The sequence below is a fragment of the Narcine bancroftii genome, chromosome 3, assembly GCF_036971445.1.
Source record: "Narcine bancroftii isolate sNarBan1 chromosome 3, sNarBan1.hap1, whole genome shotgun sequence".
NCBI lineage: Eukaryota > Metazoa > Chordata > Chondrichthyes > Torpediniformes > Narcinidae > Narcine > Narcine bancroftii.
This window is the reverse complement of record NC_091471.1, coordinates 324,600,920-324,616,689: the sequence shown is the minus strand read 5'-3', so window position 1 is coordinate 324,616,689 and position 15,770 is coordinate 324,600,920. Positions and strand designations below refer to the sequence as shown.

Below are 15,770 nucleotides of genomic sequence, written 5' to 3'. Positions count from 1 at the left end.
ACAAATAAAGAACTGTAAACAGCTGACTGTGCAATACAGAGAGGGGAAAAAAAAAAAATTAAGTGCAAAAGGGTCCTTAAATGAGCCCCTGATTGAGTTTGTTGTTGAGGAGTCTGATGGTGGAGGGGGAGCAGCTGTTCCTGAACCTGGTGGTGAGAGTCTTGTGGCACAGATACCTCTTCCTTGATGGAGCATGTGCTGGGTGACGTGGATCCTTAATGATTGCTACTGCTCTCTAACGTCAGTGTTCCCCGTAGATGTTGTCGATGGAGGGAAGGGAATTACCTGTGATGGCTTGGGCCGTGTCCACTACCTTTTGGAGGGCTTTATGGTCAGGGGTATTGGTGTCCCCGTACCAGACCGCGATGCAACCAGTTAGCACACTTTCCACCTCACATCTGTAGAAATTTGCCAGGGTTATCAATGTCATACTAAACTTCTGCAAACACTAGGAAGTAGAAGAGCTGACATGTTTTCTTCACGATATCATTAATGTGTTGGCTCCAGGTAAGATAATGACTCCCAAGGACTTAAATTTGGTCACCCTCTCCACCTCTAATCCCCCAATGATCACTGGATCATACACATCTGGTTTTCCCTTCCTGAAGTCAGCAATCAGCTCCTTAGTTTTGGTGACATTGAGTGCGAGGTTGTTTGTTGGTGCACCATTCAGCAACATTTTCAATCTCTATACGCTGACTCTTCAGCCCTTTTTATACAACCCACTACCGTGGTATCGTCAGTGAATTTGTGGATGGTGTTGTCATACCGAGCCACACAGTCATAGGGGTAAAGCAAGTAGAGAAGGGGACTAAGAACGCAGCCCCGTGGGGCTCTGATACTGATGGGAGATGTTCTTACCAATCCTCACTGATTGCGCTCTGTAGGTTTATTAAAAGAAAATAAACTTGAAAGAATAGATATTAAGTGGTGGAGGCAGAGACTCTTGAAACATATACATATTTAGATGAGCCCTTGGATCAGAGCCAAAGAAGACCTTGTGGTGACAAATGACACTAATGTAGATGGGCAGGTGAGGGTTGTCATCCGTTTCTGTGCTGCACAATGAAAGAAAGAAAATGACATTTCAGTTATCCATTTTGTGGTCCCAGAATACTTTATGGTTGGTGTGGTTCAGAGAGGTTCAAGAGCCTGATAGCTATTGTGGGGGGAAACTGTTCTTATTTATTTATTTTTTTTATATATTCTAGTTTTTATTTTCAAACATATATCAAATATACATCTTTTATATAAATAAAGTAAAAGAGTCTAATTACAACTTAAACATAAAATTCATTTTTCTAAAAAAATACAAATTTTTCATAAATATCTGCAAATTAATATAACAAATGTTATTTAAACATATTAACTTAACCAAACTTAAGTCAAATAAAACAAAATTTTCAAACAATAAACATTCTACCCCCACCCCACCACTACCCCTTCCCTATAACACAAAAAAAACCCCGAATATTATGTCTTTCCGTCCACTGTCGAAGCTTAAAATCTATATTCTATTAAAAAAAGATATAAAATCTAGGGAAGACCATGATTTACAGCAACATTATTGCACTTATACACCAACATAATTCAGGTATGGTTGCCAGATCTTGAGGAATGTATCATATTTGTTTCTTATATGTGATCTTTTCCATAGGTATGCAACTGTCCATTTCTGACATCCTTCGACCCAGAGCGATTGGTGTATCTGACTTCCATGTAACTGCTACACATTTCTTGGCTTCTGTCATTGCAATTTTAATAAAAGATGTTTGAAACTCTGTGAGGTTATTACTAACATCTATAACGTTTCCCAGTAAATATAGTTCTGGGTTAACTGGAAGGTTAACTCCGGTAAACCTTGTTAAGACTCCTGATAATTCTTGCCAGAAAGAATGAACTTTCGTACATGACCATACAGAGTGGAGAAATATTCCTTCCTCTATTTCACATCAAATGCATCTATCTGATATTTCTGGATTTGATTTGTGTAGTCTTTGTGGGGTCAAATATAATTGATGCAAAAAGTTATATTGCACCAAGCCATTAATAATCGAGGTTACCCCATCTTTGCACCATTCAGACCAAGACTGTTCTGCTATATTTCCCGCCAAATCAGCTTCTCATCTTTCCCTTGATCTATGTAATCCAGGCTTTTTCCCTTCCATTTGTAAGGCATAATATTGAGACAGAGTATGTAGAGCCAGAGCAGCTTGCACACACACATTTTAAAACAGAATATTTGCAGGACTTTTGCAGAATGTTTTTTGCAGGAGGCAACAAAGTATTGACAGCAGCTTGCCTGGGAGAGCATGTGATCTTTGCAGGCAGAGGAGAACTGTTTGGCTCTCAGAGAGGGAGGGTGTTAAACAGAGAGAGAGAGAGGAGTCACAGAAATTATTTCCAGAAGGACAAAGCTGGCAAACTGTGGAAGGCTGGTCAATGCAGAAGACTGGTGGTGTGAAAGGTGACCTGAAAGAAAGAGGATCATCTGGAGAACTCCCCTGCTTGCGCCATTACCCCCCCTCCCCCAAGTCAGAGTTTGAATCGTGCTGTTACTTTCAATATCTTCGTTCCACTTTCCAAGCTCCCCGAGAACCATAGATAGGATGAAACTTTGTGACATTTCTTAATATAATTAAGACGACCTTCACAAAAAAATAAAACTTTACTAGGTCTTATTTACATTAGATTTTTTGTTTCTACTTTCCTTTCTCTTCATGATTGTCGAATGATTGTCTTCACCTCTTCTTTCGTTTTAAAGAATCTTCTATTGCCTTTCAATGACTTCCACTCTCAAACTTGCTGGGCACAACATTTCTAAAGTTATTTTCACTGAGTTGCCTCTTGGCCACATCGAATGCTCCTCTTTTGGATTACCCCTTTACTAAAGTCCTGAAAAAAATCGAATCTCTTTATTGGAGAGCGGGTATTTCGCGAATGTTCAAATGCAACTCACAAGATTGTCTCTCGGTCTTTGAAGCTTAGTCGCCTTACTAGAAGAAGTTGAGAGCAGGTTTCACACATTCTCCTTGGTCCAAGCATTCGGTGAGCACGTTCAATGTGGATACGATTGCACTTGACGAATCCAAGTCTCAAAAAATTTCACAGCAATGCTGCCTTCTATACCTTCTCTCAGGCTAACTATTTACACATTGTTTTTCCGACTGAAGTTTTCCATGTGATCAATTTTATCTATAAGTTGCTTGTCTATTGCCCATTGTTCAGCTTGTTCTTTCAAGTCTTCAATCTTTCAGATCTCTCTCAGCGCCATCCATTCTTTTGGATAAATCGTTTATTGCTTCACCCATATCTTTCACTGAAGTGGTGAGCTCTTTCATAGCATTTTCCACACCTGTGAAACATTGTCCCAGTCCTTCAAATTCTTGCAGAAGCATTTCCATCTCTCGTGTTTGTTGAGAAGTAGAGGCAGCTCCCCCCCGCACTGTCTGTGGAGGTAGCTGGTGAAGCCGGAGCTTCTTTCGTCATTGGTCTTGGCATTTTTGCATGTGATCTTCCAGTCATCTTCGACATTTCTTATTCAAATGTTGTTTATACTCACTTTATCAAGTGAGTATAAAAAGACGAGCTTTTTGGTCGTCTTTGAGCACTTTTTTTTCAGGGAGCTCAGAAAAACACGACCGCTCAAAAAAAAAATCTTTCCAAAGCTCTGTGAGTTTCAGGATGGTACGCAGATGAAGTGATCTGTTCTTGAATATAGAGGTGCTGGTCTTGAGCAGGTTGATGGGGGTCCTTCGTTATGTAGGTTTCTTCCTTATAGCAATATCCCACATATATACAAGGAAAGGAAAACATTTAATTGGACCAAACCTATATTACGTGGTCAGATAGTGAAGACATAAGCCAATGAAGATTGCCTACATGGAATGTAAAGGGCCCAAACTGCAGGATGCTTCTAAGGTTCAAACGATGAAGCAAGAAGTAAATTTAACTATAAGATGCTGCAAAACCGGAGTCCAAACCTGGAGTCTGCAGTCAAATTTTCATGCAGACTCTGCAGAACTTCAATCCAACTTCACAGAGCACCAAGAATGAAAGGCCAATCAGCCAGAAAGATGGAGAGGGGAGAAGATACGTGGGTCAGACAACCACCCACAAGCAATAGAGCATTCTCGGACTGTGGAGAGACATGGGACATAGCAATAACCTGTTTACCAGTAACCCAACATTACATAAAAACATCAAAAGTTTGGGAGTAGGACCAATCCAAGATGCTGCAAAATAACAGAAAGATGAGTGAATTACACTCGGTAACATCCCATGGATAATCTTTGTCATGGATTATTAATACTGAGAATATTTTCAGCTTCATAAAAATGTTTCATAATTTTATGCTTATTATACAAATTCACCAGTATCAACTGTTAAAAGATACCTTGAATTAAATTCTTTTAGAAAAATCACATCAAGCTTTCCGATACCTCAAGGGCTAAGAATAATCACAACTACTTGTCGTAAGACACTGGTTGTAAGCTAAAGGCATCAGCATTTCTACTCCACGTAAACCTCTACACTTGCCTTATTTCATGTAGTTTGACCACTTCGTTGATAAACATCACGAGGATGACAGACAGGAAACCAATTAGCCAAGAGATCAATGGGATGTCTTGCAGGTCAAAAGTCAGCAGGGTGTCCATGTTTTTCCAGAGCTTTAAATCCACCAGCACCAGTACAACTTGGCTCACCAACCTGGAGATCACACGGAATAAAGGCGGTTCAAGCACAGATGACTGCCTATCTTGTATTATGAGCCTTTTGACATCCATCATTTCCCTGGCTGTAAGTTGGCCAAATACATAGATCAGGCAGCCACCACAAGCAATAGAGCATTTTGGGATTACAGAGAGATATGGGAAACAGCAATAATCTGTGGATCAACAACCCAAGATTTTAACAGGGTATGATTCTGCCACACTGCCTTTCCTCATCTGTTTAAACTAACTTCATTTACCTCCATGGATTGCTTTGTAACCTAAACTTTCTTCTACTTGGCTTTTTGCAGTCTCCAGGAATGCGAGATGATCACTAACAGATTCCATTTAGTTAACATTGCACATTAATAGCTTGTGGCTCAACACTCCACACAAGAGAAAAACGTATCCTTTATCAAACTACTTTCTGACTTAATAACTTCCTTGGATGGACTCCATAAATCACCCACTAATTTTTTCTTTAATTACATTAAGTCTCATCAGGCCCAAAACCTGACCTCATTTCAGCCAGTTACCAGCAAAACAACCAATTGAGAGTGGATGCAAACAGTTCCACTCAGTGTAAAGCTTCACCAAGTTTCACAGGCAGGTAGCATGGAGAAAACAACTTGATTTTCAGCCCCCTATTACTGACTGCATGAGATTAGCTCATTGGTCAACAGCAGCAATAAAACAGGAACCCTTTTATAAGTTTCTGGGGAATAAAAAAATCAGGTTTGTTTTAATGTTTTGCAAGGAATTCTACTTCTTTCCAACACTACTCTCTCTATAGGCTGGGTTTATTTCTTTTGGAGAGGAGGTGAGAGTGGAGACCTGATTGAAGTGTGTAAGGTTATGAGGCAGGATGGTAGGGATTTCTGGGGCTTTGGGGCTTTTTCCAAGTAAATTTTATTGTCATCTTGATTGCACAAAGTACAACCTGACGGAACAGCATTCTCTGGTGCTTGGCGCAAAACACGCACACAACCAGACATAACTCATGTACATAGGCAGGACATTTATGCAAATAAATAGTTTTGTGCAAATGAGTCTCAGATGGTTAGTGTGAGTGGTTCCTTTGGTCGTTCAGCATTCTCACTGTCCATGGGTGACTGACTGGTGGAGGCAGTGACTCCCAAAACCTTTAAGCATTTGGATGAACCCTTGGATCAGAGCCAAAAAAAAAACCATATGCTGACAAATGGCACTAATGAAGATGGGCATGCGATGGTTGGAATCCGTTTCTGTGCTGTACAACTCTATCACTCTTTGTGTAGCATGTTATTGGCATTGAAAACTACAATACTTCACAAAATCAAACTGATCCAAGAAGTCCTGAATCATTCCACATTGCCTCACATGCTCAAGGGCTTCCTCAAGTGTTTTAATGGAACTAATGGTGTGAAAAACAAAAGGGAGATAAATTTAGAAATTTCACTTCCAAAGCAAATGAGAATTAAATACTTATTTTATTTTCCCCTTTTTAGAGAAAATTGCTAACACAATTGGATAAATGTTCAGCGGGAATGGACAAACTGTAGAGCAGCTAAGGCACAGAGTAGACAGAATACAGGGAGCTTTACCTTTTCCTAGATGCCATCTGGAAGTACTAGGCAGCACAAAGAAAGGGGAATCTCCATTATTTATCTCCCCTGGGGAGCACATTCAAGCTGTAAAGTGCTCTCCTCTGGTGATACTTACACTACAGGCAAGGTGAAACACCACCACAAATTACTGAAAGGACTTTTCCTCCACAGTGTTTTGGACCGATGAATGTGGCTGATGGAAATGCAAACTGCAAAACAGATGAAAAACCAAGTATGAGGGCAAGGTTGGTACAGAGTAGAACCATTGTTTCATCTCTATAAATATCACCTTGTGCAAATCAGAGCCGACTTGCTACATAATAAGATTGCTAAATCTCAGGGTAGCACATGGTCAGAGTCAAAGAGAATGCAACTGGAAGTAGATCCTTCGGCCCCTTGAGACTATGCTGACCATCATCACATGCTTCATCAATCCTAAATTCTGCACCAGCATCACACAGTGTGGAAACAGGGCATTTGGCTCAACTTGCCCATGAAACTAACATGTCCTACCTGCCTGCATTTAGCCCAGATCCATCTATATCCATCCTAACAATATATCTGTTCAATTTTTTTCATTAACATTTCAATACTACCTGCCTCAATCACTTTCTCTGGCAGCCCATTCCATACACCCACCAACCCCTATGCAAAAACATTACTTAGATTCCTGGAAGATCTTGCCCCCTCCTCACCTTAAACCTGTGTCCTCTGGTTACTGATTCCCCTAGCTCTACCACGGTGCTGTCCAAACAGGGTTGATTGTTTTTCTACAACAGTGCAGCTGAAAGTCTTGTATGGGAATCAGACACATGACAGGAAGGGATGAGGATCTCATCAAGTCCATCGCTCCAGTAGAGGTGAGAGGGTAGAATGCATGACCACAAACTCCACAGAACAAGCAAATACAAAATATGGATGTTTAAATTGGGAGAATCAAGATTGAACAAAACCTTTTCCAAAATCCAGCCCAGATGGTTATTCACACCATTTCCTATTGTAACAGATCATGTTGTGTTTGTATTTTATCTTGATCTGGTTTTGGGAAATAAATTGGGGCAGGTTTTTTTTTTGTGTAGGTCAATATACAAACACTTCAAAACAGATCTCATTTAAAATATTGGTGCTCTGCTCAAGCCAGACAGGGTAGCTCATGGGGGGCCTTTGCAAAAACTTTGGTGAGAGCCCAAGAGACTTCACTAATGGATTGTTGTTTTGAAAAGCAACAGATGAAAGACGTGGGAGGAGTAGTTCGGAGCTGCAGGCTGTCTGGAGTGCAGCTTGCTGTTCTAAGAGAGTCATGTGGTTTTGCAAGCAGAGATAATCAAACAAGCTTTTTCTCAGAGAAAGAGAGAGAGAGAGATAGATTGAGAGAGAGAGAGAGAGAGAATTCAATTCTGCAGTTTTACAGTTCAGCAGCAGCTGGGACTGGAACCTGGCAAGCTTGTGGAAATCCCCATTTTGCAGATGGGTTGTGAGTTCTTAGTTCAGCCTGGTCAAAGTCCTTGTGGCCCATACAAGAGGAGAGGACTGGCTGCCTAATGTTTCACTTGAAGTAAGGGAAACAAAAAGGAACTCTGTGGTGACCTGAAAGAAAGAGGTCATCATCTGGAGAACCCTGATGGGGCAAATTTCTTCAGCAGGACACTGAAGTGGCTGATTAAAATGGATCAGTTTGTGTCCAGGAACAAGAAATCTCTCTCTGAAAACCGACAAGAACCCTCCTGAGCGGTAACCATTTACCTGTCAAGCACCAAAGCCTGGTGAACTTCATAAATGTTAAATTCTGTGCACAGTATAAGAATTGCCTGCAACCAATAAACATGGAGGAATGAGGTGAGATTGGACTGTGAATCAAATAGCTTCTCTGAACTTACACACACACACACACACGTGCGCTTAGAATTAGAAGGGGGGCTAAGTTAGGTTAGTTTCGTCAATAGTGTGATTCTGTTTTCATGTTGAAAGTTGATTAAAAACTTTTGTTTTAAGAACCACTTGTCTTGGTGAATATCTATTGCTGCTGGGTTTTGGTGTCCTTTGGGCTCATAACAGTAGAAAAACAATCGGCAGCATTTGGACAGCACAATAGCTCCAGAGAAAAAAGCCCCAGTCTGCACAACCTTTCCCTGTAACTCAAACCTTGAAATCCTGTCAACATTCTCGTGAACTTTCTCTGCACTCTCTCGATTTTGTTTATATCTTTCCTATAATTTGGTGACCAAAACTGTACACAGTACTCCAAATTTGGCCTCACCAATGCCTTGTACAATTTCATCATAACCTCCCTACTCTTGAATTCAATACTCCGATCTATGAAGGCCAACATTCCAAATACCTTCTTCACCACACCATCTACCTGAGTATCAGTCTTGAGGGTACTATTTACCACAACTCCTAAATCCCTTTGTTGCTCTGCACATCTCAATAGCCTACCATTTAATGCATATGACCTATTTAGATTTGCCTTTCCAAAATTTAACACCTCACACTTATCTGTATTAAATTCCATCAGCCATTTCTCAGCCCACACCTCCAGCCTTCCTAAATTACCTTTTAATCTACAGTAATCTTCCTCACTGTCCACAACACCACCAATCTTTGTATCATGGCCATGCACTTCCTAGAAATTGCTAAAGCCAGTCGTAAAAACCTTAATTTAGGTCTAACCACTTCAATATTACCCCACAAAAATAACATCAGATCCTGTGGGAGTTTTACCCCTATTATTTTCTCCAAAATAATTCTCTACCTCTAACCAAAAGAGTTTTACTCTACAACACATCCAAGTAGAATGCAAAAACGAACACACTTCCTGAACACATCTAAAACATAAATCTGATAATACTGGATTTAACTTTTTAAAAATTTTTAAGGACTTAAATATAATTGATGCAAAACATTATATTGAACCAGTCTTTACCCAACATGTATAATTTTTGTCATATTTTCTTTACATAATTGCATCCAATAATTTCCATCTATTCGTCAATCTCTCATCTAAATCACAATTTATTAATTTCTAACTTAGGAACTTCTTTTTGAAGTAGTTTGTACATCACCAAAATAAACATTCAAACTGCCCTTGCATATCAATCATTCTAATTTATTTTGTCTAGGACCTAATTTATCAACCAAGAAAACCTTAACCTGATAAAACAAAAAAAAGGTATTATTTTGGACATTAAATTTATTATTTCGCTCAAATTTTCCAGCTTCCAAAACATCTTCTATTTTCTTAATCCCCATTCTACTCCAAATCTTCACAACTTGATTATCCATAGAAAAGGAAGGTCTATTTTGATTTAGACCTAATTTCTCAAGAAATTAGACCATTCCCACCTATTTCATTATCTATTTATTTCATAATTCAATCAAAACAGGTGGATCTCTACTTCCTGTTAACAATTTTGAATTCCATTTATAAGTAAAATCCTGCATACTGCTTTTTCCTATTTTACTCAATTCTAGTTTAACCCAAGCTGGAGATTTATCTACATCAAACATCCCATTAATAAATTTCAGTTGACCTGACTTATAATAGTTCTTAAAATGGGGAAGTTTCAAACTTAATCCTAAATCAAACTTCCAAGTCAATTTTTCCAAACACACACTAGCCATCTTTCCTTTCCATAAAAACTTCCTAATACTCAAATGTAAATCCTTAATTTTTTTTTTGGGTGGGGGGGAAATCCAACAGATATTGAACCTTTGGAAAAATATTCATCTTTATACAATTCACTCTACCTAGTAGGGTTATAGGCAAGTTATTCCACCTATTCAAATCTTCTTTAATTTTATTAAGTGATTCAATTTATATAAATTATTTAAATCATTATCAACCAAATATTTAATTCCATCCTCTGACCACTTAAATCAAGCAAATTCTCTACATTGAGTATAATTACCTTTAACCAAGGGTGTAATTTCACTTTTGTCACAATTAATTTTATAAGATGATATTTCACTATCATCTTTCAGTCTTGTATAGAATTGAAGCAAAGAATTTTTGGGGTCTGTCATATAATCCAAAATATCATCACCATAAATAAATTAATCTTATGGTCTCCTTGACTAACCTTTATACCCTTAATCTTAGAATATTGTCTTATTAACGCTGCTTAAGGTCCTATTGCTAAAACAAACAAAGCTGGAGAGAAAGGACATCCTTGTCTACTTGATCTAGACAATGGAAAAGCAGAAAAAAATATTGGCCATTGGTTACAACTTTAGCAGAGGGACTTTTATATAAAGTTTTAACCCAATTAATAAATGTAGATCCAAAACCAAATTTTTCTAATACTTTAAATAAATAATTCCATTCTAATCTCTTAAAGTCCTTCTCAGCATCCAAAGTTACTGCCGCCGATAAGTCGCCCTTCTTTTGAGATAAATGTAATAAACTAAACAATTTGGCAATATTCTCGGCAGATTGACATTTTTTAATAAAGTCAGTTTGATCCATAAGAATTAAATTCGGTATCTAGCCACTCTGCCAAAATTTTAGCAATAATTTTATAATCAGTATGTAATAAAGATATTGGCCTGTAAGATTCAGTTTTAACAAATCTGTCTTTCTTGCTTCCTTCTATTGTGATTGTCAGCCATTACCTGCATATCCACACATATCCCATGCCCCCCCCCACCTCGCCTCTGCACACAATAAAGTACAAGATTTCCCATGTAGTAACCTGCAACCCACCAGCTTCTGCACCACCAGAAACAACTTCCCTTCTCCTCCCCTCTATACTTTCAATAGGAGCTGCGTCTTCCGTGACTTCGCCATTCATTCATCCCTTCCCATTAATCTCCTTGCTGGCACCTACCCATGACCAGAGGAAATTGCATCCACTTCTCCTTCCTGCCCACCATTCAGTCCTTCCAAGTGAAACAACACTTCACCTGTGAAACAACAAAGGTCCTCTACTGAATCTGGTGCTCTTGTTGTGGCCTCTTCTACATTGGAGTGACTGCACACAGAATAAGATTATTTCATTGAACACTTCCACTCTGCCCACTGCAATAACTGCAACCTTCCAGTTACCAAACATTTTAATTCCACACCTACATGTACATCCATGACCTCATTCACTACCAAGACAAGACCACCCACAAATTGGAGGAACAGCACCCATATCAAGTACAAGTTGATTTATCATCTGGTTGTACAAGTACAATCCAACAAATGGACCTGTGGATTGACCAATGCTCAAAAGCAATTGTACCACATTGTGGAGCAGCCAGCCAGGACACTCTCAATAGAACTCCTGTATAAAGTTGACATAATGGTGACCAGTAGCCTTGCCTGCATCAGACTTTTCAGAAAGTGCAGTTGCTATTGTGCCTTCCTGACAAATGAGATGTGTGTCCAGAACAGATCACTTCTTATTTTTTCCTGCATGTTGAGACTTGGTTTGTTATTCTAGTACCATTTCATGACATTTTCCAACTCTTCTCTATAGTGCGACTCATCATTATTGTTGATAAGGCCAACGACTGTCATGTTATCTGTAAATGATGACAGTGTCATAATTCCACATGCCAATCCACCTCTAAGCTCATTTGCCTTTCCCACATTACTCTTTGCATTGAAATAGATGTACCTGAGAACATTTCCACCCCGTACAACCTGTTGACTTCTAACAGTGTATGTCATTTTCACATCATCGTTTCCCTCCTCCACTCCTCTATCTGCTCTGGCACCCTGGTTCCCCTCCCCCGACAAATCTAATTTAAACTCACCGGAGCAGCACTAACAAACCAGTTCAGGTGCAAAACATCTTGTTGGAAACATAGAAGATAGGAGCAGGAGTAGGTCATTCGGCCTTTCGAGCCTGCTCTGCCATTCAATGAGATCATGGCTGATCTTAAAGTTCAGTACCCCGTCCCCGCCTTCTCTCCGTAACCCCTAATTCCCTTATACTGAAGAAATATATCTAATTCCCTCTTAAATATATTCAATGAACCTGCCTCTACGGCAATGAATTCCATATTCACCACCCTCTGGGTAAAGAAATTCCTCCTCATCTCGGTCCTAAATGGTTTGCCTATTATCCTCGAACCATGGCCCGGGTTCTGGACTCCCCCCACCATTGGAAACATCCCTTCTGCATCCATTCTGCCCAGTCCTGCCAGAATTTTACATGTCTCTATGAGATCCCCTCTTAATCTTCTAAACTCCAGTGAGTACAATCCCAAATTGTGCAATCTTTCCTCATAAGTTATTCCTGCCATTCCAGGAATCAGCCTGGTGAATCACCTTTGCACTCCCTCCATTGCAAGAACATCCTTCCTCAGGAACAAACTATCGTACCTGGAAGAGCCCAATGACCCAGAAACCTGAAATCCTCCCTCCTGCACCATCTTTAGCCATGTGTTGAGCTCCATTATCCTCCCATTTCTAACCTCACCAGCATCCGGCATGGGTAGCAATCATGAGATCACAACCTTGGAGGTCCTGTCCTTCAACCTTGTGCCAACTCTCCTTGCCCACCCTTCCTACCCACATTATTGGCCCCTACATAGACCACAACATCTGGCTACTCACCCTCCCTTCTGACAATGCTGTGAACTTGATTTGAGGTATCTTGGACCCTGGCACCAGGAAGGTAACATACCATCCGGGATACTCTATCTCTTCCACAGAATCTCTCACCTGACCCCTAACTATGGAATCCCCTATCACTACAGCTCACCTCTCTCCTCCCTTCCCTTCTTAGCCACAGGACCAGACTCTGTGCCAGAGACCTGATCGCTATGGCTTATCTTTTGTAGGTTGTCCCTCCAATAGTATCCAAAATGGTATTCATTATTGAGGGGAATGACCACAGGGGTGCCCTGTACTGCCTGCCTGTTCCCTTTCCCTCTTCTGACTGTCACTCATCTACACTCCCCCTGCCTCCTAGATGTGATAGTGTCCTTTTAACTCCTGATCATTACCCCCTCTGACTCCCAAATGCTCCGGAATTCATCCAACTCCAGCTCAAATTCTGTAAATTGGCTTGTCAGGAGCTGCAGCTGGATGCACCTCGCAGATGAAGTCAGAATCAGAATTTATTGTCAAGAACAAGTCATGACATTCGGTGTCTGTGGAAACATAATAGTGCAAACATCCTTACAATATAAAAAATAGTGCACAAAAAAGTAAGGCAGTGTCTTTGGTTCATTGATTGTACCGGTATCTGTTGACAGCGAGGAAGAAGATGTCCTTGTGCCACAGAGTGAAGAGGGCATGGCATAGTTGGTGGGTCCTTGAGGATAGACAATGCTTTTTGAAAACACTGCCTCTTGTAGATGCCCTTGATGAAGCCTGGTGCCTGTGATGTTGCAGTCTGAGTTAACAACCCACTGGTGTTTGTTCTTGTCCTGAGAGTTAGCACCTCTGTACCAGATAGTGATTCAACCACCCAGAAGGCTCTCAACTTTGGAAGTTTTCGAGAGCCTTCGATGACAGAAAGAATCTCCTCAGACACCTCACAAAGTATAGCCACTGGTGAGCCTTCTTCGTGATTACATCGACAGATCCTTGGAGATGCTGACAACCAACAATTTGAATTTCTTGACCCTCTCCACTACTGAGGCCTCAATGAGGACTGGGTCGTGTTCCCCTGACTTCCTCCTGAAGTCTACAATCATCTCCTTGGTTTTGCTAATGTTGAGCACAAGGTTGTTGACGTGAGATCTCCTGTACGCTACCACATTGCCGTTTGTGATTCTGCCAACTGTGGTAAACTTGTACATAGTATTGGACTTGTGCCTGGCTACACAGTCATGGGTGTATAGTGAGTAGAGCAGTGGGATAAGCACACATCCTTGAGGTGCATCTGTGTTGATCATCAGTGAGGAGAAGACAAGTTTCTAATTTGTACTGATTGTGATCTTGCGATGAGAAAGTCAAGGATCCTGTTGCAAGCCCAAGGTTTGGAGCTTCTTGACCAGCACTGAGAGAATACTGGTGTTAAAGGCTGAGCTCTAGTCGATCAAGATGAGTTGCTGTTTCTGAGTGGAGATATTGTGTCAGCTGGCTTCCCTGACGACCCATGTTCTGCAAGAGGAGCATTCCCCTGCTTTGGCTGCCATTCCCACTGTTTGTGACAAGAGGAAAAAATATATCTGAAACTTGCCCTTACCTGTGACTTCCTGCTGAATCCTTTTTTGTTGCTCGAATATTGTGGCCCTTTCTTACTTTAACTCCTGCTCCACCATCTCAGCCCCTATTCACCAAAGTCCCTTAAGCCAAAACCTTTCCACTCTGACTTTGCCACTCCGGCAATGACAGCTCCACTAATCACTTGTATAGTGATGTTTGGATCACCGACTTTATCACCCTTCAACTGTTGAATTCGATTGCCCAATCAACTGCTATCGGCTGAGTTTCTCCTTTTACTGCAATTTTTTGTATTCAGACAAATCATCAGGCTTCCAGCCCATACAGTTACTTTAAATCATATTTCCCATTATTCACGGCAAGACAACATAAAACACAAGGTGAACAACTAACGAGTCCACTCACTAGCAAAGCAAGGAGTGGAAATGGCCTACCAGTCAGTCACAGAAGTGGGGACTGTCTCTCTCTCCACCCCCAAAGAAACAGGCCCAGATCCCCCCCCGCCACTGACACAAATGGGCCCGTCCACCCCCCCCAGACACAGAACCGGGCCTGTCCACCCAATCCCGCCACAGAAATTGCAACCCCCCCACAGACACAGAAATGGGCCCCTCTACGCACAGAGCTCACACTAGCTATCACTTGTTTACACTGATCTTCTCTAATCACTTTTTTTAAAAGTGTAGACATACAGCACGATAACAGGCCATTCAGCCCATAAGTCCTTCCACCCAATTAACCTATACCCCTGTACATTTTTGAAAACTGGAACCCCCCCCCCCCCCCCCCCCCGGGGAAAACCCACAGACACAGGGAGAATGTACAAACTCCTTACAGATTCAAACTCTGGTCCTGATTGCTGGCACTGTAAAAGTATTTTACTAACTGCTACGCTAATTGTGCCATCCATTTATTTGCGTTACATCCCCATCAACTATCCCCCCAACCCCCTCCAAGACTGCACACGTGTTAAACATGAATGTTTGCAATTTCTGGCGTTGAGGGCAATTCCCAAATTTTTAAATTTAGGCTTTTCTGGCCCACGAGTCCATGCTGCCCAATTAAACCCAATTTTGAACAGTGGGAGGAAACTGGAGCACCTGGAGGAAACCCACACAAGGGGAGAACCACAGACAGCGTTGGATTGCAAACCACCATGCTAACCATACTTCTACAGTATGCTTATGTATTGCACAGGGGTAGTTTCTAACTATACTTGACAGTTTGGATCTCTACCTTTGGTGTTTAGAATAAGAATATTCAAGATCCTAAAGAGGCTTGACATGGAAAACATTGAAATGTTTCCACTAGTTGGCAATTCACGAACAAGGGGAAATAATGAGAAGTTAGGGGCCCAGTAATTTA

At 40.8% G+C, this 15,770-nt stretch overlaps 1 protein-coding gene across 7 annotated transcripts in view; it reads right to left on the bottom strand.

The window, feature by feature from the left end:
* tmem94 (transmembrane protein 94) overlaps positions 1–15,770 on the bottom strand; it is a 216,987-nt gene that overhangs the window by 12,333 nt on the left and 188,884 nt on the right. For 6 of the 7 annotated variants that reach the window (XM_069929023.1, XM_069929024.1, XM_069929021.1 and 3 more), the window contains 2 exons: positions 6,414–6,507; positions 4,540–4,710 (listed from right to left, as the gene is read on the bottom strand). In XM_069929023.1, the coding sequence (XP_069785124.1) occupies positions 4,540–4,710; positions 6,414–6,507 (265 nt within the window). Of the gene's footprint in view, positions 1–4,539; positions 4,711–6,413; positions 6,508–15,770 lie in introns of those variants that run through there. The other variant, XM_069929026.1, reaches the window with a different exon arrangement.